This window comes from Onychostruthus taczanowskii, unplaced genomic scaffold, assembly GCF_017590055.1.
Source record: "Onychostruthus taczanowskii isolate IOZ18803 unplaced genomic scaffold, ASM1759005v1 scaffold5, whole genome shotgun sequence".
In the NCBI taxonomy this organism is placed as follows: Eukaryota; Metazoa; Chordata; class Aves; order Passeriformes; family Passeridae; genus Onychostruthus; species Onychostruthus taczanowskii.
Window position 1 is genome coordinate 3264390 of NW_024502568.1, and position 27294 is coordinate 3291683.

Here is a 27294-nt window from a genome sequence, read left to right on the forward strand (position 1 = left end):
CCTTTATGGTGTCACTTGAATAGACAATAATGCAGAATTCCCTCTTTGGAATACCTCTGACTCTTCAATTCTGACCTCTTTTTTGCCTTCTGTCATGTTTTAAAAAGACAGATAATAAATGGTCTGCTACCTTTAGAGAATTGTCAGAATCTGTAAATGACCTTTTCAGTTTTTGAGAGCAGTGAAGATTCTTTAGTATGGTATTCTATACATATCAGCAAAGCAAAATAAAATCATCCATGATTTCGTGACTCTTAATGTCTGTAAATTCTGGGTCCATATGGTTCTGTTTATAATTTCATTTGTTCATAGGCCACGAACAAAGGATGATCTTAGAGCTTATTGTATACTTTTACAGGTAAGAAAAATACAGTATTTTTATATAAGTATGTGTCTACCTAACTTACAATCTATAAACCAGTATACTGTGCAAACAAGACAGTTTGTATAGCTGAGATACTTCGCATCCAATTTCCTGTTGTAAGAATGTGTTGAAAAATTGAAAAAGTGTAATGCATGGTGGGAATGGGAGCTTAATAGGAGACAGTTGATGGGGAAAGGTTGCATAGACTAAAAGTATGCACTAACAGACAAGTAATTGTATGCTTTTATTTTCTGGGCTGAAAGGATAAATATTTTACCTATTTATTTGTTCTTATGTTGTCCATATTCCCAGATTTGCTGTATTAGGATGCTGTAACTCTAAAAGTTTCAGTATATGCACTTTCTGATATTGCTGTGACTTTCTCCATTATTGCATTTTATCCAGTCTGTCTGGCTGACTTTCTCCAGTCTATCTGACTGGTTACAATGTCTGATTTCTGTCTGTGGTCACCTCTTGCCTTTGCTGCTATAGCTGGCTTGCATTTGCAACAGATTTCCCTTTTATGTTTTGCTAGTGTACCTAACACCTCTGCACACAAAGAGCAGTTTCTGAGAGAATATCAATTATTTGAGAATATCAAATGGCAGTTTAATTTATTGAGACAATAGTTGTCTTCTCTGGGGTGGTATATACTAACTGTGAATTAAAAAGAATGTCTCCTGCTAAAATGAGGGAATATGTGAACACATGGAATAGAGGGAAAATTACTTTGGATTGATATGGGATAGACAGGAGCTACAAAAATTTGTATTACTGATATGAAAACCACATCACTTAGAGGAGTGTAGTTTGTGTTAAAATGTAAAGAATAATCCAGAATTTTGAGTACTTCCTTTGAGCTACTTGTGGGCTTTCTTTTGGGGGAAAAAGTCATACTTTTACAACAGAGAAGTTATGTATTTTTTATTTGGCTAGAAGTTGTGAGTTCACATAGCTTTACCACTGTCATAGCTGTTTGGTGAACTACTTTCTTGTGTAATTGTGCTGGCAACAACAAACGTAAGAAAAAATCCTAATGACTTTTTTCCCTTTATGCAGTTTATTAACCTAACACTTTTTTTAATCTTTTTCAGAATCCTCAATTTAGTAACACTTCTACTTATGTCATCTATGCTCACTTGCTAAGACAGATAGCAGCCTTAACAGAAGCTGACCATCATTTCCTAGTGCACTGGTCTAAAAAGTAAAAAAAAAAACCAACAAAATCCCACATTACAAATTCCATTTCTAGGATTACAATTGTTACTGTATTTCATTGATGTTGACTGTTTTATAAATTATATGAAAGTTAATTTAATTGACTAAAGAGATTGGTTTTGTTGCTTTCAAATACATGTGGACATAGTCCACTAAGTGATACTGATTTATAGATGCAAAATGTACATAATGTATAAAAATTATTATACTTCTGCAAAAAAGCCTTATTCGCAAAATTACTTCTCAGTTATTTTTTGATAACATATGCAAAATAACTTGTGTGTAAATGTTTAGTTATATGTTTACATGGTATTATTAAAACAAACATCTTTGTGATCTTTGTTTAAATAAAGTTTAATCTCATGTAAATTGCAAGGATATTGTAATGTTGCTGTAATGTACAGAAACCAAAATGGAGCTAGAGGCCTGGCTTCCTAGTGCAATACAGGTGGTGAGAGCATGTGGTTAGGGCATTAGATTTGTAATTATTTGAAAGAACTCCAATAGCACCTCACTAAAAAAGTCATATGGGGGTAACTGCCCAAAGAGTAGCTCCTAAGTTTGTACGCAGATTGCCTTCCATGTACTGACTGAGCAAAAAGTTCTGTTTGAGGTAAAAACAAAGTTTGGCCACATTTGCAATTTCCAATTTTCCTAGGAAATCTTAATTAAGGATTTTCTTCTCTGCAAGGATGGTAATTCAATTTCTCTCCCCCTCCCTATGTCCAGATTTGCTTAAAATTGTGGTAAAATATTACTTCATTGGAACTGCATTTATAAATGAGGTTTACACTTTTGGTTAAGGATGCAACAGACATATCAATGTTTTCAGTCTTAAAGCATGTATTAGAAATGGAAACCATTAAAATAAGAGAGCTCTTGTTTAGAAAAGTCTATTTTAACACCTCCATGCATATATTTGTATTGTTGTGCTATTGTGGAAGTGGTGCAGCACGTAATTTAAAGTGTGCACATGACACAAGCATATGAAGCATATACCACTTTTTATTTAAAAGGACCATATATCTCAAAATAAATCAGAATTCCTCAGTATTCAGAGTGAGGAGTGAAATTGATAAGGATTTTTGTTTTGTTCACTAAGACTCAAGAACAGATAATTATTCTATTGCTCTTTTTTTTTATTTTTCAACAGATTTAAAGAGCATAGTTAGGGGTGCACTGAAGAGAATTACCATTTGTCAATATTTAAAAGCATGCTTCTTCAAACTTTACGTTTGGAATTTTGTTTTTATGTACAGGACAAAAGCATTTTTAAAAAAAATAATTTAAACAATTAAAATTGAATTTAAAAATTTTAATGAAGGAGTTTTCTTAAAAGTATTGAAATGTGATAACAAACTCTAGTGTGGACAGTGATCACATGAGAGTAAATGCAGCATGTTTGTTTTAGGATTTCACAGAAGAGGTTCAAGCAGGTGGTGGAGAGATTACTGCAATTTATTTCTTTACGGCTGTTTCCTGCAAAACCTGAGGAGTTTCCACCAATGGTGAAATGTACCTGGTGGATTCCATCAGCAACAAAAGTCCTGGCTTTATTTAGTAGGTATTTTTCTTGAACTGTGTGGGCTTGTATATGTTTTTATATGTATATTTTGTGTGTTTATAGGGTTTGTTTTATATACACACACATATTGGGAGAGGATAGTTTTTACTGCTCCTCTTCTGGGGAAAACTGATAATGATGGTGACACAGTGCAAACTACAATTAAATGCTCACATGTAATAAGCAAGCGTTTTCTGTTGGTAAGTATTCCTACTTGCTTTCCAGTAGAGGATAATTGCTATGCAGAATTTTCCTGTGACAACAACTGAAGATTGATCCAACAGAAATCCACAGAAGTAACCAATGGTTAAGGTTTCCTTTAGATTTATAAAAGAAACTGTCTTAAACTTGTAGCTTCCAGAATGTCTTCTGTAACTCACCTGCCCCCACAGAACTATTTAGCATCTGAAGGAAGTTAGGCAATACATGTGCCTCTTATGTCCAAAACTGCAGCTTAAAAAAGTAAATGCCTGCTCAGTTCAACATAGAGCACAGCAAATTTGACTGCTGTAAATGTAAACCTGCTGCCAAGTGGTTACTAGAGCATTTCCTTTCACTGTTTTAGGAGAAGACAAAATCACCAAATGAAAATTAAAATTGGTATTAAGATGTTTTCACAGTCAACTTAAAACTTCTACTTAAAAGTATTCTGCACAGTCCTGCCTGCGCAGAGTTAGGCACATTAGTACACCTGTATCTAAACCCAAGATGTGTTTATAGTCATCTATGAAAGAGTTGCTTGTTCCTTAATTCTGGAAAAAGAGTTATTTAGTCAATCAAAAGACACTAATTTGTGTCTGACTGACCAAAATTAAATTATGCTGAAGTGTAAATGGAGAAAACTTAACTAGCTGTTTGACATGTTATGAATGCCATTATATAATGAGATAGCTTAAATGTGAATGGGCTTTCTTCCTTTGGTCAAGTACTTAATTTTTGTGCAGGTCTAGATGGTATACTGGAAAAAATGTAGATTTTCTAGCCACAGCTGCTTGAAATTGTATGGATTTCTTAAGCACTTTCATTTATCAAATTGCTTTTTCATAAATTTCAGCAGAACATAGCACACTTCATCCATAAAACCTTAATTCCGTGTATGTCAGTAAGGAAACCAGAGTCTAACTGAGGTTCCCTTATCATAAATGGGCTGAACTAGGGATTTACTGTTTTCTGCAGCAATTAATGTGATGTTTTATAGTGTCATGTTGTAGCTATAGTTCTGTAGCTAAGACTGAGCTAAGTTCTGTAACTAAGTTGTTAATTTTTTGTATTATTTTAGACTTGGCTTAAAGTTTTTGAGATCACTGGTGCTCATGATGCCAATAAATGAGATGTACTGAACCTAGGCATTATGTTAAAAGGCTTTTGTGTTTTCTTTGAAGATGCTGCAAATAGTCTGATTAGCCCTCCTATTATTTCATATACGGATTTCTATAATTCTACACTTGATCATATTGATCTTATGGAAGAATATCACAACTGGCAATGCTATGGGAATTCTCACAGGTGAGAGGAATTACTGGTTGTTTCTTGTTGAGTGGTTCTTCAAAGCATTGTATCTATGCTTGGTATATCTATATTAAACATAGTGGATATATAGTGTCTATATATGGTATGCACAGCATTTATGTCTGTATAGATCCACATTAAATACTGTATTATTTTATTGTAAAAACATATTATAGCTACTACTTACTTGCTACAGGAAGGATGTGAGATTGTCTGAAATAAATCTCGTTCTGTCCTTGCAAACTAGAGAAAACATGTGAAATATGGATTATGATAATCAAGTACATTTATTAATTATTGGCATAGATGTCTCACTGTGTCTTACTAGAGATACATTTTAGCCTCCAGTACATTCATAGGCGTTTTCCTTGCCTTCAGCAGCAGTTGGGGGAAACTTGGAGACCGTAATTTGCTCCACTGAATCAGGTATTTCAGGGTACTCTTCTGTCTGATACCTGATATTCTACTTGAGAAGGAAAAAAAGCAACTAAACAAAACAAACCACAAAAAAACCCAAATAAGAAAAGATAAGTATTACTAATTTCAGTTTCTAGCAGTATTTGCAAATAACAGTTTGTTCTAGTGAGTCAAGTATCACTATATACAAAGTGAAAAAACCAGCAGCTATTTGCAAATTATTGTCAGTGGAGGAATTACTTACTGAATGATAATTCACTCCTATATTCTTAAAATGAAAACAGTGTGCTAGATGGTAGAAAGAAAATATTTAATATTCTTTTCTCTTGTTAGGTTTTCTTTCTGTCAATACCCATTTATTATTTCTATAGCAGCAAAAAAAGTTATTATTCAAAGAGACTCAGAACAACAAATGATAAGTATTGCACGGGTAAGTCCCTCAATGATAAATGTTTATGTCTCATGTGTTGGTACTTTATGAGTATTTGTTAGGCTGAAACTACACATGACCCATCATTACACTTTCTAGTATTTCTGACTACCCTGAAAAAGAACTTAAACCATTTTACTATGAATAGTCTAGAACCCATTCCATGCTGGGTTCTCTGGGTATTTTTTTCTTTTTGTGTACTTAGTTTCAGGATCCTTATAGAAGGCAGTGTTTTAGAGAGTAACTTATAGTATTGACTTACTTTTTTTCCTCTTTTGAGAAACCAGCATAACATGCTAGCATGTTAAATTAACACAATGATTAAGGAAAAGAAATTCCATGAGAATTTTGAACTGTTTTGTATTTTATTCTGTGGAGGTGTGTTGTCATGGAGGACCAAGGTTCAGCTGTATCCTTTCAGGTCATGGAAGAGGTATTGCTTCTGAGCAGCCTCTTGTGTTTGGAAAAGACATTGTCTGCCTCCCTCAGTAGTAGTCTTCTACAGGTGATACCTGTGACACCTTGTGAATAACTAATTAAAGCATAAGCCAGTTTCCAGAATCTTATGGGTATATTTTTAGCAATTTGGGAAGTGTCACCTTCCTGTTAAACCTCCCAAGATGTTAGTTCAAACGTAGTGTAGAAGGTATCTACCGTAGGAAAGAAATTTTTCTCCATCTCCTGGAAAAGACTGAAGCGATTCCAGTGGCAGGAAAATGTCTTCAGTACAGGATACTGAGACCTTTTTACAGTTAACAAGTGTGGCACCTTTTTTTCAAATGAAGATGCTGCATGAGTGATGTTTCTTTTTCATTCAAATAGCAAAGCCTTGTGGATAAAGTCTCTCGCAGACAGAAGCCTGACATGAATATGTTATTCCTAAATGTGAAAGTGAGGAGGACACACCTTGTTAGTGATTCACTTGATGAGGTAACAAAAACATAAAATTAAATTGTGTGTTGCTGTAGAGTAGCTATTGCTAGATTTCAATTTGATAAGTCATATATAAGTCTTTTGCACTAAGAGATTGGGAATATAACTACGTAATACTAAATAAAGGTAATTTAATTACTGTCAAAACTGTAGTGCTGCAGAACAGATTGGGTTAGACATTTTGAAATTTCCTGTGCTCATACTGCTCTGTAGCTAAACCCATAACAAGACCATGCTTGCACATGGTCTGTATTTGTAATTTTTTTGTTAAAAATACAGTGCACAATTATCAATTTCTGTAGGACTTGATTCCATTATAGCAGCATGAATAATATGTGACTAATCACTAATGAGGTTGTTCTGTTCTAATTCTTTGAATATTTTTATTCTTTTCCTTCTTTATCCTATAAGAATGATTTTGGGCTTTATATTCTTAAATTATTTTAACTAGTTCTTCAGATTCTTCAATGTTATTTTTCCTTTTTTAGAAATGAAACAGATGTGTCCATTAAAGTAGGCAATTCTTCAGTATCCTCTGAAGCTTGCTAATTACCATTATTTAGTGAAATTTAGTTCCCTCTCTTTCTCAACATTGAGAACAGCCTGATGATACTGAATAAGTCCAGGTAGTGAAAACAGCATCAAACAAATTCTGATTACTCATGTAATAAAATGTAAGTTTAAACTTTATTTTCCTATATTAAAACCTGCCTGGTTTTGCCCTTTTCTCCTAAGACAAAAGAAATATAATTGAGAATATTGCTTTCTCTCAGGCATTGCCATTTTTTTAACCACACTAAAATAACCAAGAGAAAATTCAAAAGCTTTTGTAGTCGAAATACTCTCCTGTTTATTTTCAATGTTTTCTTTTACCCATCTCAGAGATGAGTACAAATGTATTATATTCATATTTTCAAATTGTTGGGGATCAGCAGGTGGAGAGGGAAGATGTCTTACTTGTATTTCAACTTTAAAAAATTTGCAAAGGAAATCACTTCAGCTAATAAATAGCTTGTTTCAAATAACACAAATCCCTATAGTTATAAAATTTATGTAATAGAAATTTACTTGAGCAACTAACAACATGGAGATTATTTTAGCTCATGCATATCCTTGGCTGATTTAAACACTTTCTCTGGAGCTGGACAGTAATTAATGGTTTAAAGGAAGCTTGTATAGAGACTCAGTCTGAAAGATCACTGTTAATTGTAAAAGGCTGTAATCTAATTCTTTGCAGATTTTTTATTTACCTGCATGAAATGGTGTCTCTTAGGACAAAGCAATGAAAAGAGCTTGTTACCATTGTCTAAAAAAACAGTTCTAAAAAGCAGCTGATACTTGCTGGCAGGTATCTTACACAGAACCAAATAGTGTCCAAATATTGCAAGTCATAGTTTACATCCCTCTTTCTAAATATTTCCAAATTATGTCTAAGTACTTTTTTTAATTTGTTATTTCCAGAAAAGGTAAACAATTATGTAGGTCTGAAATATTCCAGACAAACTCAATTCATTATATCTAATTGCTTATTAAGCCTGTTTGTACACCGCCTAATTCTTTTCAAGCCTAGAGAGTGACACCATGTGTAAAGCAGTTGATGGTGGCAAGTGGCCATAATTGTCTTGCTTCTGCAATTCAGTCATTATTTTAATATAGTTTTGACCTATCAGTAGAAAATTATGTGAATTAATTGTTTAAGTGAAGCGAGAACAGTGGAGTAGAGGCTGAGGTGTGTTCTGTGTGGCTAGTGGTAGTGATAATATGTTAAGTCTCCTTTTTCTTCTGCCTCAACTATTTCACAATAGCTAGCAAGGAAGAAGGCAGATCTGAAAAAGAAGTTAAAAGTCACATTTGTAGGAGAAGCTGGTCTTGATATGGGCGGCCTGACAAAAGAATGGTTTCTTCTTCTGATTCGGCAGATTTTTCACCCAGATTATGGTGAGTCCTCATAATTTTTAAGTAGATTATGAGAATTGGTTCAGACTCTGTATAAGCACTGCTCAGCAATAATAGTGAAGTCTTTGTATTATAAACGCTGTTTTCAGCACAAATCCGAAACATAGACTTTCCAAGACCTTAGCTATTAGCCATGAAGGAAATTTTCTCAGCCTAAAACAGCACAATAGTTTACCAAATATTCAAGTGGAGATAATGCCAAATGTATTGGTTTATCATTTACCATACTTCCCTGTTTCTTCACATGCTGCCTTTTCTCTTTCTGCCCTCAGTTGTCTTCATGTTGCTAGTTTAGGGAGGGAGTTTTTCTGGGTTTTGTCAGTAGCTGCAGTTGGGTGCTGTTACTATGCTCAGTTCTGGCAAATTACCAACCTTGGTCTGCCATGTATCAGTGGGGATTTTTTTGGTGCTGATAGTTGCACTGAGAGTGCCTGCACATTTCTGTGACTAGGAAAGGTAGAGGTTAGGTTTTACTTGAATCTTTGTCATCATACATTCTGTTTGTGGTATCTGTGTAGTCAGTGTTCTTAAAGGGGTCTGGAGTAATCTCAGAAAAGAAAGGTCCTTCAGTCAGGAGCAGGGGCAGTATAGGTGGGTGTGAGCCTGAATGAAAAAGCCTGCCTCTGCTGTTACCAGGACTAGTGAGCCTATAAGGGCATTTCATGCCCAAGGGGGAAAAAAATAAGGCTTTTTGATTAAACAGGAGATTGTAAGACATGAATGAGGAGTCATAAACAAGCAGTTCTATCCACTTGTTTTATAGTGATGTAGATGGATCTGGATGTGTTTTATTCACCACTCTTAATGAGCTTTTCCTCTGTGCATGGATATATTACTGATGACTTAGTGCATTAAAGTGTTGCCAGGATGGCTTTTAAATTGATTTACAGGGACTTGAGCATAACACCTGATAGTCTTGAGCTTTCTTGGAAGTGTTCATGTCTCTTAAAATCATGGTCCTTTATTGTTAATAGGACTACTTTTAAAGGTACAGAATTCTAAGTCATAAATGTGCCATCATATCTGCTGAGATTACTTGTCTGTAGCCCTTTTTCCAGTAAAAAGGGGTCCGTGTGAAGACATGACATTGGTGATAGCAACCTTAAGAGGAAACAATTTATCCTGCAGACAGAATTCTGTAAGTTTGACAATTCCGTTAGTAAAAAAGCTGTCAGCAGAGCTTAGTAACTGATGAGTTTGGAAACACTCAGAGTAATTTATTTTTTCACTATCTCTGGCAGGGTTCCTTACTTTAAAGTGCAAATTCTTTCATTGTTACGACTATCAGCCAAGTGTGGGAGGAGTTCAGAAATAGTCTTGTCCCTTGGAAAGGGACTGTATCCTCTGCTGTCTTTAAGATGCAAATAACATGTCAGAAGCTTGGAAGGGAAAATATCACTGTTATTACCCTTTCCAGGTTAACTGATTCTTCAGGTTTAACTCCTGGGGTTTAAAAAATCTTAATTAAGCCAGCTGTCTGCCTGCCTGTGTGTTTTGCAATGCTTTCTTTGTCTTGGTGTGGACAATAAACAAATGGAATTTCAAACCTATTTTGTTCCAACATCCTATGGCCTTCTAGCATGTGAACCTTGCTCTGCCTTACATGCAGCTGTTCTGTTGCTTCTGGAAATGTCTAATGGCAGTGTCTAAACTTTTGTGATGAGCACCTTTTTGAGCTGGAGTTCAAAAGATAAATTGTTCAGGAGAGTGGGGGGGAAATGTGAAGGCAGCTTTTTGACTGTAATTTATCACAAGAGCTAGATGTCCCTGAGAAAAATTGGGTTTTCATTCCTTTTTTTTTTTTTAATCAAAAGGACTTCGGGTTTTTTTCATTTAAATATTATTTTTCACCAACTTTTTCTTCAAACAGAGATACAGTGAGCTATTGCATACAAGATGTGCTTAGAACTAGTCAGTGCTTTGGTTTGTACAGACCATGGCAACAATAATAAACTTGGCCCATTCAATCCCAACAAATTCAAAAAGGCCATCACATTTTACCCAGTTTACTTCTGCATTAGAAGAAGCAGGAGTGTGGAGTGTGTCTTACTTCTCTGAGCAATACTTCCTAGGCATTTTAGAGCTGTTATCTGCTTTTATTTTGTAGGTTTTTACTTTCTGGCACTCTTTAAAACAGAATGTTCTGTATCTGACGCAAATAGCAGTCAACTCCTCTATACTCATGGTTTCAGTAGGATCTAGCTTGTCATTTAGACCCATGAGTGGCTTTTTTGGGTACATGTGGTTTGGGGCTTTTTTAACTTTTCTGGTATAATTTTTTGACAGAAAATGAAACATATCCATTTGCTGGTAGTGTGTGTATAACATAAACCGTTTACAGTTTTCTATTCTAAGAAGGTAAACTTATGGTATTTGTATCATGGGATTCATGCCAGAATTTTTAGGGATTGTCATCTGCTATTGACCTAGAAAGAGAGGAGGAAGTGAGTTTACACTGCAGTAAGAAAATTTTTGGTTAGACAGTTAATATTTATGGCAGTACCGATGCTGGAGTGCAATGAAGAGACAGATTACATAGGGAAAGTGCAAAATATCCACAACTGGAGGCCCTGAAAAATGTGTTGCACCAGCACCAAGCAGGGCTGGTGGGCTTGAGCCTGTTTCAGGCTTGGCACTGCCCTTGGTGCTCCTTCCCAAACACCTGCCTGCAGGCTCCTGCCGTGGGTGGGAACGGGGTCCTGAGAACAAGCATGGGGACGTGGGCACCCCCAGGAGCATTCCAAGGGTTCATGGGTAAGAAAGAGGAGGCTTTGTACAAATTCTTACAAAGCTCAGTGCCTTCTTAAGGGCCATGTTGCCATTCTGCAGGCATGTTCACCTACCACAAGGACTCGCAGTGCCATTGGTTCAGCAGCTTTAAATGTGACAACTACTCGGAATTCCGACTGGTTGGAGCCGTATCCTTTTGTGTCTGCTAAAATGTTCCAAACAACAGCCGTTTGACGAGCTGGTGTGGGCATGAAATAAGGCACTGGCTCAAGCTCCTTCAAAGGTTGTATATACACCTATGTTCCATTTTAAATGTATTTTTTTGAATATCGTTCAAGCAAGTGAACTGAAAATAGGAAGAAAATGGTGGTGTGTGGGTATGTGGTACATTTTACAGTTAGAAAATGCTAAGTCAGTATTAAACATGCCACTTTTTTGTGTATAAGTTGTAATTTTAAGCCTTGGAGTTTCTTTCAGTAAACATCAATGTGCCTGTGTCCATTAATAGTTCATTCAAGTCCCCATTGAACAGTATGTGGCTTTTTGCCTTTTTTATTACAAAATGGAAGCCATATGCTATTTTGAGCAGTAGTTTATTTTCTAGGTTATCTGTTGTGCTTATAAATGAAGACCTCAGACAAACAATTTATGATAGTATATGCTTATAACTCCACTGAGATGATGTAATTGTATCCATTAACTGATTGCAATTGGATAGATGGTGGTTGTAGGTCTTTTCTAACAGATCTATTCTTTTGAGAAGCTGAATTGGGATAGTTACAAATTTGTTTCATGGGATGCACTTAAATGTGCTAATAGATGAGCTGTAGTACCAGTGCAGGTATGTCTTAATGCATTTAGATTTATTTAAAAGAAACATTGCTTTATTGATCTCTCACTAGAAAATACATATTTATCTTTCTCTTTTTAATAACAATACTTTGGAAAAATTTATTGTGGAAATGCTTGTATAGAGTATTATGAAGAAGATTCTCAAGCATTCTGTCAATGTGCATCATCTGACCATGCTAACCACTGCTTAATTGTAATGAAAAACTGCATTTAAAATTGACAGTCCAGAAAAAATGAAATCATTTACATTCCTTCTGTTTGTTGAGCATGAATCTTAAAATATTTTTTCCAAGCTACAAAAATAGTACCTATAATAAGGATGTGTCAGATTTGCCCTTAACTTTTAACATATATAGCTTATGGGACTTGCTGTATATAACAGTATCACCTTGGATATTCGTTTCCCACCTTGCTGTTACAAGAAATTATTGAGTCCTCCCATTGTTCCCTGTGATCATAACACACTTGTAGGCATCTGTGGTGTCACTTTAGATGACCTCTTTCAGATTATGCCTGTAAGTATTACATCATCTAAGAGGCAAAATTACTGATATAAAACCTGATTTATTAATATTTAATGCTTGATTTATTAACTGTTTGAAAACAGCTGTTCTCCAGCACAGGCTGGTAACGTCTTCTGATGGAAACAGAAGATCTCTCTTTCCTAGCATATCATGCATTTTAAAAACACAGCTTTTTCCAAGATAATTTCTGTATAAAACAATGCTTCTGGCATATCTTTGCAAAGTGCATCACTTAGTTTTGTAGATTTACTAAAGAGTTTTTTACTCATATTGTAGGAATTGGCGCATGGACTAAGTGAACTTCTATCCTATGAAGGCAATGTTGAAGAGGATTTTTACTCAACCTTTCAGGTCATTAAGTGCACTACTATAAGTGATTCTCAGCCTCATCCAGTGATTTTTCCCAGTGTTGGAATGGCAGTGGAGTGGCTTATTGCAGTGTGATTGCTGATTGTTTGGAACATAACTGCACGGGATCAGAGCTGGCTGCAGGAGCCGCGCTGCCCGGCACTGCTGAGTGTTCCACGCTTGGTTCCGTGGTGACACTCCAAGCTGTTGTCCCTGACAGTGTAGGTGGATCCCAGTGCTCACCACCAGGGTCACTTGGCCAGCTACTGGTGCATTTCCAGCTCTTTGCTTTCTGTCTAACCTAGAAGACAGTCAAAGTTTACTTGGTTATTTTATGCATTTTGTCCAAAAATCTCACTTTAGCAATAGCCTGTTCAAGTTTTTACATTTTTGCCTGATGTGTGTGTTGTAACTGCTATTTCAGTCAGGAAAGTCTTTTTCAGTTACTCATTGTTTCAGAACACGCATACGAGTTAATGAAATTTCACATTGGTGGTACTTAGTTCCTAGGTGAACTACAGCAGAGCAAATACCTTCTTAATTGTATTTGCTGCTCCTGTGCTGTTCTTTTGTGTGAAAAGCTCTGTGGCTCCAGAGCCTGCAGGTCAGTTTGACATGCCACTATGTTACCAGGGTCAGTTTTTGTTCTTTGAATACTAATCTTCTGAGCAATTTGAGTTGAACACTGTAATATTTAACTTGTAAAAACCTCACAACCCTCAGAATTACAGCATGTGCTGAAGAGAGGAGACATAATATAAGCTTTGGCATTTGTAAGTATATTAATTTATTTTCCAGTGCTGACCTTGACTCTTTTTTTCTGTAGGTTTTTCAGGAAGAATTTGGTGTTATAAAATCTTACAACTTAAAGCCAAATGGAGATAAAATTCCAGTCACAAATCGGAATAGGAAAGGTAATTCTACCTACATTAACCACACATACTTTGCAGATTTAAGGTTGTCCTTTTTCTCCTTTCCATAAACCTATGCTGTCATAATAGAATGTGAAAATGAAATGGCTGTAGTTCTTTCTGGTATGCCTACCAATTTAATGGTATCTCAAACTAAATGTATTCATTTTTCATATTCTAGAGGGCAGAACAAGTTATCCATTAAAATTATTATAATGTAACAAAATAATTTTTTTTTTTTAGAATATGTGCAGCTCTATGTTGATTTTCTTCTCAATAGATCGATCTACAAACAATTTGCAGCTTTCTATTATGGATTTCATAGTGTCTGTGCTTCATATGCATTACTGGTAAGAATAAATGAAACATAACTCTTCACTTCTCTTTCAAGTATTTGACAATGAGTTATCTAAACTAAATGGCACTGGATGATTTTAGGATTTGGAAGGAATCTTGACTGATCAATAGACTTGATTAATCCAACATAAGTAGAAGAAATTAATCAGATAATCAACTATTCTCTGTAGTGTTTCATTGAAAAGTAATAAATAAAGCTCCAGAAGACAGGTTTATCACTGTGTTTTCACAGACACATCACAGGCTCTCCAGTGAAGGTTTACAATGTTTCTGTGTATTCCCTACATTTAGGAACTGCAGAATAACTGTATCTGAGTGCTTCTGAGTGACTCCTCTGAAAACATATATTGCTTTTGGCAGGAAGAACACTCAGTGGGCTTGAAATTAATCATTGTTCTCTTTTCAGTGCTGTTTGGCTGTTGGAATGACTTCTTTAATTTTCAGCATCCCTTCTGAACTGAGAAAGAAGAGAAAGTTTCAATTTGTCAGGGATTTTCTAAATTCTAGTGAAATTGGTGAGCTGTGACACCTTGCAGCAAAGTGAGGTGTGCCCAAGCACAGGGAAGGTTCTGGAAAGACATTGAGAGTCCATTGAAATGCCATGGAATACTTACATGCAGCTTGATGATGTTGTAGTAAATGAATAAGCGGCTTCTGCAGGTGTAAGTTTAATGGATATTAAACTTGGCTTATTGTTAGAAATATTTGCTTTGCACAGCAGTGTGTACAACTGAGAGTCAAGTTCTGTCAGCCTCTGCTGCTCAGCTACCCGTGCTGGGATTGTCAATGCAAATGAAATGGAAGTTGAAATCAAAATTGATAACAAGACCCTCCCTCAGATTTCCATTTGTGCAAACTTAATTTTCTTCCTGACCCATTTGTAGTCTGATCACATCGTCAGCAAGTCAGTGTAATAAGCGTAAGAATGATGAAGAAACAAAGAACATAATATGTTGAAATATTGTGTTATCCTGTAATTAACTTTCTACTATATATGGCAGTAAGAGATTCTTCAAAGTGCTGAGGAATTAATTTTTCTATAATCTGTATGTATCCGAGTTAGAGACCTAGGTTGAATGATTTTCTGTTAATTTTTCTGTAATGACAAAAAATTAATCTAGTAGCATCATTTCTCATCTTTTTTAAAAAATTAAATATTTTGTCCTTGATTTTTGGCAGCTACTTCGTCCAGAGGAGGTTGAAATTCTTGTCTGTGGCAGTCCTGAACTGGACATGTCTGCTTTACAGAGAAGTACCCAATATGAGGGCTACCAAAAAACTGATCTGACTATACGGTAGGCCTGGGTTTTTATTCTAATTACTGAGTTTAAAATGTCATGGAATGTTCATCTTCCAGCAGTATTCTCTTCAAGGATAACCTGAGAATGACTGAAGTTTTAGAAACCTATTTCTAAATAAGACAAAGACACTACTAAATTTTCATAAGTAGGAAGAATTAGATCCTTAATGGTATGTGCTTACTGAATATCCTTAAAAGATTATGACCACATTGATGTGGGGTAGTTTGAAGAGAAAAGCTCCAAATTCTGCATATGAAGCCTCAGTATTTTTATTATCCAATCTTCTAAAAATACTTTTTTTACTCAATTCTCTTTGATACTAAGGACATTTATGTTAGTGAGTAGAAGGCATTTATATTTGTATAGATAAGTGGGTTGGGGCATCATTTGGCAAGACATCATTCCAAAATTAATAAAATATTGTACTTGTCCATTCCTTGGGAATTTGACCTTGTACATTGGAGTACTGCTGATGTCCTATAGATTATATTAATTAAACTCTCAGAAAATGATAGTCATCATGTAGTACTTGTCATTTTATTATCACCTTCATAGTATGTTTTTATGATGTCGCATCTTGCAACTTTTCCTTCTCCCTCTGCCTGGAGCATAGATACTTCTGGGATGTAGTACTTGGATTTTCTCTGGATCTTCAAAAGAAGCTGCTACATTTTGCTACAGGAAGTGATAGAGTACCTGTGGGAGGAATGGCTGATCTGAATTTCAAGATTTCAAGGAGTGAAACATCCACTAATTGGTAAGTAATGTTTTGGGTTTTTTTAATTTTTTTCATTAATTTTTTTTCCCAAGAGCCCTTATTGCTCTTGAATGTCTTTTTACAGAAGAGCAAACAAATGTGCAAGGAAAAAACTGCATGAACTCCTTTAGTTTGCCTTCAAAATGTTATACCCATTTTTGATTGCATAAATTTAAAAAACAAGGAAATTGTTTTTCCAGTAAGCGTTTACATTTGAGGCTGGTAATTATTTATAGGGATTATTTACATGTTTTCAATTCAAATAAATTATTTATTAATCATTCCTAACATGACAGCTGACCTAATGAAAATAATACCTTGAGCTATCATGATTTTTTTCTGAATTTTTTGAGTTTGATGGCATTATTTATAGCAAGCCAGTTAATATTTTTTCATTCTTAAGACTGGGGAAAGTCAGTTTAAATAATTTGAAAGCTGTATAGAAAAACTTGCTGCTCTGGAGCTCACTGTGAAGCAGTAATTACTGGCTTTACCTAGATTTCTCAAACACTTAGAGTAATCAAAATACTTAAACGGAACTATATTTTTCAAAGTCTGAATTTTGCTGGGTTTTCTGTGAAAAGCTGATCTAAAGGCACAAACATAATAAATTTTGAGGTTGTTTTAAATTTAATTTATCTCATTACTGTGATATTTCTAATGCTTTTCTCAATGAGGTAATAACTGGTTCCAGTAACATTAAAGGAACATGAAGATCAGATGAAAAATGAAGAGAAATCAGTCAACATGGAATCACTCTTCATGTTCCTTCTGTAAATTGTTCTTTTTCTTAAAAATGAGAACATGCATTTCGAAACAGTGTGCATTTTAAACTGCTGTAGGTCCATGTTTTGCAAGATAATTGTTGCTGTCACACTGCCTGCAAAGGGATAAATGTAGACACCACCATCATATTGCTCACACAATAGGATCAAAGAATGTAATAGCAATAAAAATTGGCAAATTTAATAAAAGCTTCTCAACTTTCCATATTCTGAAGCCATGACTCCAGTCCAATTAACAGATCTTTGCTGATCATTTGAAGGGCAGGGAGGGGAAAAATAACTTGGGTTTCCAGATCTGGGGGTTTCATCCACTTTTGAGGATGTTTGCCAATGATCAAAGGCCAAGTTGGTGCCATTCAAAAGACTGAGGGAGACCTAGAGGACTTTTGAGGCACATAATAAAATATGTGTGTCCAACTCTAGTACATTTTACGGAGTGTTTTCCAAATGGCAGGCTGAGCTTCAGCTCATTGCCTTTCTCCTGTCTCCCCCCCCAGTTATCAGCTGTTGGACAAGTATATATCCTCAGGTGTGTCCTCCATGTCACTTGAGAATTTAAATGGCAAGAAGTTCTGTAACTTATTATTACCTGTGGCTCATCAAATTAATCCATTCTAGTGAGAAAAAAAGTTTCCAGTGTTTCAGTCAGGGATTCCTTAGCCATATCTGCAATACATATATTCAACCTCTCTTTCAGAAGAAACTTGGAACTGGAAGTGTTGGTATAGCTGAGACCAGAATTTGTGAACTGCTGTTTTTCCAGCATTTCAGTCAGTTCTTCACAGCTCCCCACTGAGGTCTGTAAGGACCTGTTTTACCAGGCTGAACCCTGAGTTCTGTATTCTCACAGACACAGAACTGTGGTTCTTCTAGGTGTGTCTGTACCTACTGCAGGACCCATCTTACTTTTCCATGTTGTGGATTCTTACTATGCCCAGATTTTGTGTTTAGAGAAGTTGTGTGGTACCTGGAGTTTCCAGACTCTGGAGCTTCCGAAATCTGGAAGGAGATGTTTCTAACTTGATAAAAAAAAAAAAAAAAAAAGAAAAAGAAAGAGGGAGGAGGGAGTTGTAGGCAAACAAACTCATCTGAAGTACTTTTGACCAGCAGCAGTGTTACTTGCATTCAACAGAACTTGAACCAACATTGGGATAAATGTTCTTTTTATAGGATTTCTTATTTAAGAAATGTTTAACCAAGAATGTATAGGCAATTGGCAGCATTCTGATTCTATGGCATTATTCTTAAATGTGTTTTGCTGGGTGTTCTTTAAATTATTTTAGGTTACCTGTGGCCCATACGTGCTTCAACCAGCTTTGTCTCCCTCCTTACAAGAACAAGAAGGAACTGAAACAAAAGTTAATAATTGGAATTTCAAATGCAGAGGGGTTTGGTCTGGAATAAGATTAAATACTCCAAGAACAGCATTTTTATGTAGCATCCACTCTCTTCTGATTGTGCCTTTAAGCTTTTCATTGTTATGTCTCTTGATACTGTGCCAGTTTTATTGCATTTAGATTTTTTTTTAATTAAGTAGGAAGTGTATGTTTTGGTTTTTTTTTTCCTGAATGGCAATACATTTGCTGCTTGCTTTGTCACAGAAAGTAGTTTTCTTTGTACAAAAAGCTCATCTGTTTGATAAACGAAACCCAGCTAAGACAATTCCCAAGTGTTAGGTTTTTCTTAATAGCACTTTAACATTAATCATAATTCTTTACATCAAGGTATCCCACTGGGAGAAAATATACAGAATATTTCTCTATTGGTTAATCCCAGTGGCAGCAAAAATACAACATCAGCATGTAGCCTTTTTTTTTTTTTCACAAAGGCAAATAGGAATTTTAGTCTTTATAAAATGTATGTAATTTTATTCTTCTGGTTTTCCTGCTTGGTGAAACCAGCTGTCTAAGAAGTATGTAAATAACTGCCTGTGAAGAAATAGGGTTTTGATAGTGCCATTTACTGCTAAAAAATTATTTTTTATGAATAAGAGGTTTTAGATGTTGTATATTCAGCTTTTACACTTGACTGTACAAGAGTGTTAAAAGGTATTTTTTCAGCTTGAGGGGATTCAAGTTCAAGCTACAAGTATTAAGGAATTTGTATGTTCATTCTTAACAGCAAACTAGCCAGATCTACTGTAGCATTATAGTAAACAAAACTAGATATTTAAAATAAATTCCACATCTGGTGAAATGCTTTAGGAAGAGAATTATATCCACAACCTGTGGAAAACTGATATAGTGTATCATGGCATCTTTTTTTTGCAGCAACTTTGTTGAAAGTCTTAAATAAGCTGTGACAAAAGTGAATTCAATAACTTTTCTGAAGAATGTTGCAACTTTCATTAACTTAGAGACCAGCATTTAAAAATGTTTTGTGTTTTTCATTGCACAAACTCTGTGAAAGGCATTCTTGGTATGTCTGCTCTGAGTTAGTAAATTAGCAGCTGGGGAAGAAATGGTTCTAAAATACTGAAATAATTGTAAGTCTGGGGTTTATTCATTAAATGGAAAGAATTTATCAGCATGCAGTATAGTAGTTTTAAATATGAACAGCTACTGTGTGTTCTGTAAATTTTTCTTTCAGCTGAATAAGGCCCAGATCACTTGAGACACTTTGGCATCTAATTTGTCAGCTTTCCCCATTGACTTCTGCTGGGGCATGGATGCATATCTATCTTGTAGTGTCTGTACTCAAATACTATATTAGTCTTCTTTCTTTCTCTGTATTATTTACATACAATCAACAGATTTACTAATGATTAACAAATCTGTCTAATTCATGCTTTCAAAGCTGTTCTGGATATTCTTCAATAGCTAAGTGTAAAATTATTTTTCTTTATTTCTCCTAGAAAAGTTACTGGTGATTTTACTGTTTTATTAAGGCAGAGATAAATATTAGGATATTTTAGAATATTTGACACTGTATTCATAGTGCTGTCTTTGAAACCAGTAATAAAATTTCCATTGGCTTTAGCCTGGAACTATACTAGTCAGCACAAATCGTGCTAAAAGCAGCACTGAAAAATTCTGCATTTTTACATTATATCTCCCAAATGGGGATTTTGAAATAAATTTTAACTTGCAGGATTTCACATGTTGAGAAATAAATTAAGCTTTCACTGTTGCACTGAATGAACTAGATAGCTGCAAGCAATGTTAAATTTCTAACGCCTGAATGTGGATGTAAGTAGGAAACCTGGAAACAAAGACCTGCTGCCTTTCGTCTCTTTGTAGAATTGGATTCATGAAAGGTGGGCTTCTGAATAAATAGCTATACAGTTTATCTGAAAACATGGCAAATTAGCCAAAATATTTTTTTAAGGCTTAAACCTGCTTTTAATAACTATTTATCTACTATTGTTAAAATAAAAGCTTTATCTTTTCTCCTTTTCACTGAATTGCACTTTGCCTTCTGTTCAGTTTTATTTATTGAAGCTTTTTTTGAGATAATGTGTAATATTACCTCAGAATTCTAAAAATGCTATTGTATTTGCATCAGTTTTTAAATCAGATTGTCATTCAAAGACATTTTATATATTTCCTGATGTTGATAAATTAAATAGTAAATTTTGTATTTGTTAGATGAAAGCATTACACTGTATTTATGAAATAAGCCTCTGATAATTTTAAAAAAATTATTCAATGGTGTTTTGTTCTTGTGTCTTGCCCTGTAACCCAGCAAATCTTTTTTTATCTCCATCATTGTTTTGTACTGTATAAAAGAAATCTTGTTTGTATAAACTTGTTCACTACTAAGTATCTATTTTTATGTATTAAAATTGTCCAGTCATTAAATCAAATATTTCAAATGCTGACCTCGCTTGTATAATTTCAGATTTCCAAAATTGGTCATAATGGGTTTAAAATTATGATCACCCTCTCTGCTTTTGGTTTATTTTTCTCTTGAGAAGTTTTATATAACATAACAGTTCTCCTAAAACATTGCATAGCTCACTGAGAAGAAACTAAGTTCCAACAACCAAACATACACCAAGACTTATATTTCATATTTACAGTCAAAATTACAGGTGTTCTGGTGCATCCCATGGTGTAATAATGCTGTAAAATAGCATGGATCCTCATCATGGATCCAACAACTGGGGTTGTTCCATGTGGAGAAGAGAAGGCTTTGGGGACATGCAATTGCAGCCTTCCAGTACCTGAAGGGGGCTCATGAAGAGCAGGGAGAGGGACTTTTTTATGGGGAGATAGCTGCAGGACAAGGAGAAATGGTTTTAAACTGAAAGAAGGTAAGTTTAGATGAGATGTTGAAAGAAGTTCTTTATTCAGAGGATATAGAGGTACTGGAACAGGTTGTCCAGAGAAGTTGTGGATGCCTCTGGAAGTATTTAAGGCCAGGCTGAATGGAGCCCTGAGGAACCTGGTCTAGTGAATGGCATCCCTGCCCAGGGCCAGGGATTGGAACTGTGTGATCTCTAAGGCCCCTTCCAACCCAAACCATTCTATGACTCTGTGGTTCTAACTAAATTTTCCTCTTTTTTTAACTACCTCAGTTGCAAGATTACTTGGAGGTGCAAAGCCACAAGCTGTTGTACGTTTTTCTGCCTAATTTGAACACTAAAATCAGGACGGACAGGTAACAAGAACATTGTGCTTTCTCACGGACACAGGTCCTGATCACAGAACTGTTGCCTTTGTACCACTCAAGTTACCTACAGATGGCAGCAAAGATGAAGATTGAAACAATTTAATTAGAGGTCAGATTTTCCTCTTAGCTAACAGTAGATATTATAAATGCACAAAATGTTAATGTCTTAAAACTTTATATCACAAATAATCACAAATTTGCAAAGTCAGCAAATATAAATTTACTTACAGCAAACAAATATGGAGAAAGGAGAAGCAGCTTCTTGTATCTAGTGCTGGGTTTTGAAAGTGTCCTCTCTTTTCATTAGAGTTCCTAATGTGGTTTTGGGACCAATGAAAGACTGCCAAAACCTCAGACAGGAGATTGGTTATACCTGATCTCTGACAGTCAATAGCCTCAAGACTGATATTTGGAAAGAGGTTAAAACACCTGGCTTGCCTAATCTTTTTTCAGCTAGGGATCAGAAGGCTAGCACCAGGGCTTCAAATTGAAATGCTGTATTTCCTTTTGATTTTTTGGCCAAAAGTGGTGAGATTCCTTCTATGCAGTAGTAGTTGGTGTTGCTACTGGTTGACTTCCTTCAGAACCAAATGTTATACCCATTGTTATTCTTCATAGCTGTGATATTTAATATTGTTTTAGAGCTCCTTCTTGAAAGAATGAAAATATCTGAAAGGTCCCTCAAAGCCTCTGGTTTCATGTCCTGACTGTCAGAAAATAATAGGTTTTTTCCTTCTAGAGCCCCTAGTTGTTTTCTTCCAATAAATTTGTTTAGGTCAAGTAGTTTTTCAGTCTTTTTTTTTTTTTAAGAGTCTGTACTGGTCTGTGTGTTGTTGAAGTTCCTTGCACTTTTAAATATTCGTGTGTATAAGAAAATAATGAGGTGGCCTGGTCTGCCACAGCTATTTCACTTGTGTTAGAAATGTTCTAATTAATAGTGAAGTAGGTTTTGTTGTTAAATTAATGAGCAAAAATGGCCCCCAGTGATCTGCACCTTTCAAATTGTTAATTAAATTCTTACTGAATTATTTGAACCCCAATGCCTTTATGTAAAACACAACAGGTCAAGGAAGATGGAGAGATTTTTTTTCTGATGAGCTGGTGAAGCAGTTGCTCATTAGACTCTGGAAAGGTGGGAAAAGTTCACATAAGTTGGGCAAACTAAGTTCAGTTCTAGACTATTCTGCAGCACTAGAGTTAATAATAGAGTTAAGTAATACCTTTATGCATAATGAAATTATATATCAATGAATGTCTTGTGTGTTTTGTGTTCTACTAGAGCAAGGTTTCGTTTACTATTTTTCTTTTTGGCATCAATTTAATGGTTTGGTGCTTGTAGTGAGTGAGAGTTTTACTTTTTGATGCAGTATTTTCTTCCCGTGAGAGTTGTTCTAGATTCTGTAGATATATGATGTTCAGGTTTAATTTAAGGGCTTCTTGTTTATTTGCTGCTTTAACTCTATAACATGATTTCTGTTAACCAGGAGGGATGAATCTGTTCTCACAGAGTCATTAGTTATCTTCTCACCAGGATCTCTGGCTGTTGCCGTACTATGGATAATAACAATCCAGCCTCCACTGGCATTACTAGAACAGAACTGTTTGAGGCTACATTATGTAATTCAAACGCCTTGTCAAGGGGTGAGTTTCCTCAGTGTACATTCAATCTCTGCTCTAGCAGAGAGCTAGAACATGAATTTCTTTTGCTATTTGTTTTGTGTCAGTAGCAGTACTGTGGAAGTCAAGAACTGTATTTTGTCCTCTGGAAAAATTAATCCAGCAGGATATAAAGTAGCTAAAGCACAGCCATTTTTGAAAGCCACAGGGTTTAAACTCAAATGTGTGGATCTTGGTTTTGCTTGTCTTCTGGTGAATTTATGAACCTCACAATGCTGGTTTCCAAAGACTGTGTACTGCTTGGGGCTTTTAATAGTTGGCCTTGTTTAGTGGTAATGTGCCACACTGAGCAGAGAAGGCACTTAATTTTGTCATCTTGCTCAAATACTTTAAAGAGGGATCTTTTCCCAACTCTTTCTGGATTCCAAGATGGAAAAGTATCTTGCTCAGATACTTGAACACCCTGACAAGACATGTTTTGTATATTAGATGCATATTAATTCTTTAACCTTTATTAATAGAAAATTTATTTAACCATAGCAGATAAATGTGGCCTGTGTAAAATAGAGATGAGTACAGTAGCAGAATAGAAGAAATTACTTCCTTAGCATTTTAATGGAATTGCTTTTTAGTTACAGAAGTCTAATTTTATTTCCTTAGATGATGAGGTTAAATATTTCTAGGGTAGAATATCTTAGAGAGTTTAAGAGCTGAAAATATTTTCTTTAATTCAATAACTGTGTTAGATAAAGCTAAAATTTGAGTAAAGTCTATTATTTTCCTATATGCACCCTTGTGTATGCTTATTGCATTGTCTGATTTTACTGATGTCAATAAAGTGTTCTTCATATTTTTTCTTTTGAAATTCCAACTTTTCTGGCAATTTTTATCATGAAAGAAAAGCTTTCCCAAACATTGAAAGCAGTCAGTATTCATTCAAACTGAAAGCTTTAATGTAAAAACAGGCATTTGTTACTGTTGCACATAGACAAGCTCATTGCATTTTGGTTTGGTTGGTTTTGCTTTAGGATCCAGAATCTATCCAATATCATATTTCTGCACATTGGTTGAAAATGCATTAAGCTGTGACATCAAATAGCACATTCTGAGAGGTGAAAACTATCTTTCCAGTAGCTTGTGCTACTGGAAGTTACTGCAAAATGTGAAAAAGATTCCAAGTTAATAATTGTTGACATTGCTTTGTTAGTTGCCAGATAGGGGTTGAAATCTCCTGGGGTATTACAACCAAGCTGTGTTTGAATTATCAGGGGGATGTTTGATTTCTTCCTATTGACTGTCTCCCAGTGCATGCTGGCCCAGTTTCTACTGGTGAGGGGTTTCAAAGCCTTGTGGGGGGTGTTTTAATGTATTTCTTATAATGACAATTAAATATCCATTAATTCTTCATTTTAAAAAGGAAAGTTTCTTCAGCAGTCTATAAAGTTGGCCAAGAACTCTCAGGTACAGAACTAAAATCTCAATTAAATTAGTTTAGAAACTGTTTTCTTTCCCTATACCAGATTTTAAACATAAAACACCATCTTATAATCAAACATGTTGAGGCAACCACAACAGCTGTGTCTTCAGTTCCTCATTCCCTGGTTGTTTTTGTGTAAACTGCTGTAGGCATATAACAAAAACACGGGAGATGTTAGGAATAGATTTTGACATGAAAGTGATAGTATAGGAATTTTTTTATCTCTTTGCTTACATCCTCTTGTTGTAGCTGTAGTTGTGTACAGCTTTCATCTGTAACTGTTGGCAGTGAGTACACTGCAGATGGGGATCTGAAGGTATAATTGCTTGCATCATTTTTCACATCATTGTTCAAACGCAAAAAATGGCCTTTCTGTGTTTCTCTTCCCTCTTCAGGGCACCTTAATGCATCAAGGCTTTTCTATTTTATGGTGCAAAGGTGGTCTCACTTTATCTTTTGCCCTTGAATTTCTTCTCAATTTATTTGTTGCTGGCTTTATTAGTAAGGCTTATTAATTCTATGTGACATAAGCACAGCTGCTGTGCTTAATCATACATTCAGTTAGCATTTTCATACTTGTAGGTGTAATGGGAAGATGAAATTGCTACTTTCATGCAGCACAACCAATCCTTGATTAATTTCTCCTGTCATTACTTATAGCAACAATTTGCATTCTTTGTATAGTTCTGCTGCCTTTCACCATGTTCAAGATCTGCTGTCATTCATGATACAGTAGATATGTAATTGTAGAATGATAAAGAAATAGAGGCTTTCACTTTGAATTTTCCTAGATTAGAAAATCATCCTGTTGGCTATTTGTGACCATTTTTTCTAGGATTTTTGTTTTTTCTACACTAGGTATCGGATTTTATTTTGTATATTCTCAAAACACTGTGTAACTTAGGGGAATTTAACAGGCATTTTAAAACTGAGTTGTCACTTGCACTCATGAGTTATTTGGCTTGTCTGTCCTTATCCTAGCTAGATGCGATGTCAATCCTCTATTTGCAGCACATCTTCATAAATCAAAGTAATTCTAATATTAAGGAAGAACACATAGATAAAGCTGCTGCAAAAGGATAATGACTTTTTTCTCTAAGGTGCAACTTGTAAATGTGTCTCTGCCTCTTAAGAAGAAAAAGAAAGGCAGATTAAAAACAATGGGTTCAAGGTGATGGCAGAGGGAAGTGGAGAGAACTGCTGTGCTGTTCTCTCATTTTTGAGGAGCTAGCCAGACACTACATATTGAAGATATCCCGGAACAAAAATCCCTGAGGGATAACACTACAAGCTGCAGATCAGTCGTTATAACTCAATCTGCTCTTCCTTTTTGTTGCCACTAGCTTATTATTTGAATTACCTTGGGGATGTTTGCTTTTTTCTCTACTGACCTTGTCATAGCCCATGCTTACCTAATTTCTATTAGTAGTGGGCTTCTCCTGCATTGAATGTCAGAACTGAGCAAACGAGCCCTACTTAGGAGGTAAGAAAGAAGCCAAAGCTTGTCTTGGACCATATGACATCCCAGCCTTTTCAACAATATGTAGAAAGCTGAAGAGTTTACCAGTATCCCTCTCAAGTCTGTCTAGAGGGACCTGTTTTTAAGCCAGCCTGATCAATGCTGGTGGGAGACCTTGTTTGCTGAGCCAGCAGAGAGGCTGCAGCAGGGTTTGGCAGAGCAGCGAGCCAGGTTCAGCCCTTCCCTTCAGCTCTGAATGCTTCCCAGTTTTTCACTTTGAAGTCATTGCCACTTGTTTGTGTCACTCAGTCAGTGAAGGCTAGATCACAGCTGAAGCTCACCAGTATCTTGGCTCTGTATTCCATTCATGATTTCTCAATCTTTTTCAAACAGGTTTTGCTAGAAATTGATAAGTGGAGGTGAGCAAATAAATTTGAAATGTGGGCTTGTTACCAAATTGATAGGATTAGTAGGTCAAATACTAGCCATTTATTTTTAAGAAAATAATTATTAAAAAAATCCCCACCATCTGTCTACCTTTTTTAGGTTTTTTGGATTTGGATTTTGTTTCAGTGGATTTGTTGGTGGAGTTGCCAGACTGCCCATAAGCAGGACACAGGCTGGCTTTGGCTGAAGGAAATTAAACACCGAGGTAACTCTAGGGCAATGTTCTACTTTGTAACTGCTCCTGACCTTCCTTATTACATCTAGCCAGTAGTGTAAGTGCTTATTTCACCAATTACTTACTTTTGTAGCAAAGGTGCCTGATTTTTGCAGTAAGATAAATACAGATATATACAATGTATGTCAGAAATTACATTTTATAAATCAAGAATCCATAAATTACAGCTGCAGGCTTTTTCATGCTTGCAGCTATTCAAACCTATAGTAATTATCTCTTGTGCATTCAGACCCTACTGGAGGTTTTCATTTGATCCACAGTTGCTGATAAAATTTAATGGCTAATTTCAACTAATGAGCTTTGTGGGGAGAAATATTTTATTTACAAAGTGAGAAAGATGTCATGTTTTTCCATCTGTCCCATTCAACACTCAGATGGTCAGAGCATTTACCAGTGGGAGTGGGGGAGGAATTGGCATTCTGAAGACAGGACGTAAATTTTTGTTGTTGGTAATCCTTGAGTTCCTAAATCTGTGGTTTGAATCAGGCA

General features: G+C 35.5%; 1 protein-coding gene across 6 annotated transcripts in view; it reads left to right on the forward strand.

The window, feature by feature from the left end:
* Nucleotides 1-27294, forward strand: part of HECTD2 (HECT domain E3 ubiquitin protein ligase 2) — a 55494-nt gene that overhangs the window by 12127 nt on the left and 16073 nt on the right. For 2 of the 6 annotated variants that reach the window (XR_005953481.1, XR_005953482.1), the window contains exons 7-21: nucleotides 313-358; nucleotides 1459-1568; nucleotides 2994-3142; nucleotides 4529-4652; nucleotides 5406-5502; nucleotides 6325-6432; nucleotides 8241-8373; nucleotides 11221-11309; nucleotides 12330-12488; nucleotides 12774-12848; nucleotides 13672-13759; nucleotides 14000-14106; nucleotides 15293-15408; nucleotides 16028-16171; nucleotides 26670-26775. Coding sequence is in view for 3 of the 6 variants with exons in the window: in XM_041415944.1 (XP_041271878.1) it covers nucleotides 313-358; nucleotides 1459-1568; nucleotides 2994-3142; nucleotides 4529-4652; nucleotides 5406-5502; nucleotides 6325-6432; nucleotides 8241-8373; nucleotides 11221-11309; nucleotides 12330-12488; nucleotides 12774-12848; nucleotides 13672-13759; nucleotides 14000-14106; nucleotides 15293-15408; nucleotides 16028-16171; nucleotides 18240-18360 (1666 nt within the window). In the remaining 3 variants the exon portion in view is untranslated. Of the gene's footprint in view, nucleotides 1-312; nucleotides 359-1458; nucleotides 1569-2993; nucleotides 3143-4528; nucleotides 4653-5405; nucleotides 5503-6324; nucleotides 6433-8240; nucleotides 8374-11220; nucleotides 11310-12329; nucleotides 12489-12773; nucleotides 12849-13671; nucleotides 13760-13999; nucleotides 14107-15292; nucleotides 15409-16027; nucleotides 16172-18239; nucleotides 20774-26669; nucleotides 26776-27294 lie in introns of those variants that run through there. The other 4 variants (XM_041415944.1, XR_005953483.1, XM_041415945.1 and 1 more) reach the window with 4 other exon arrangements.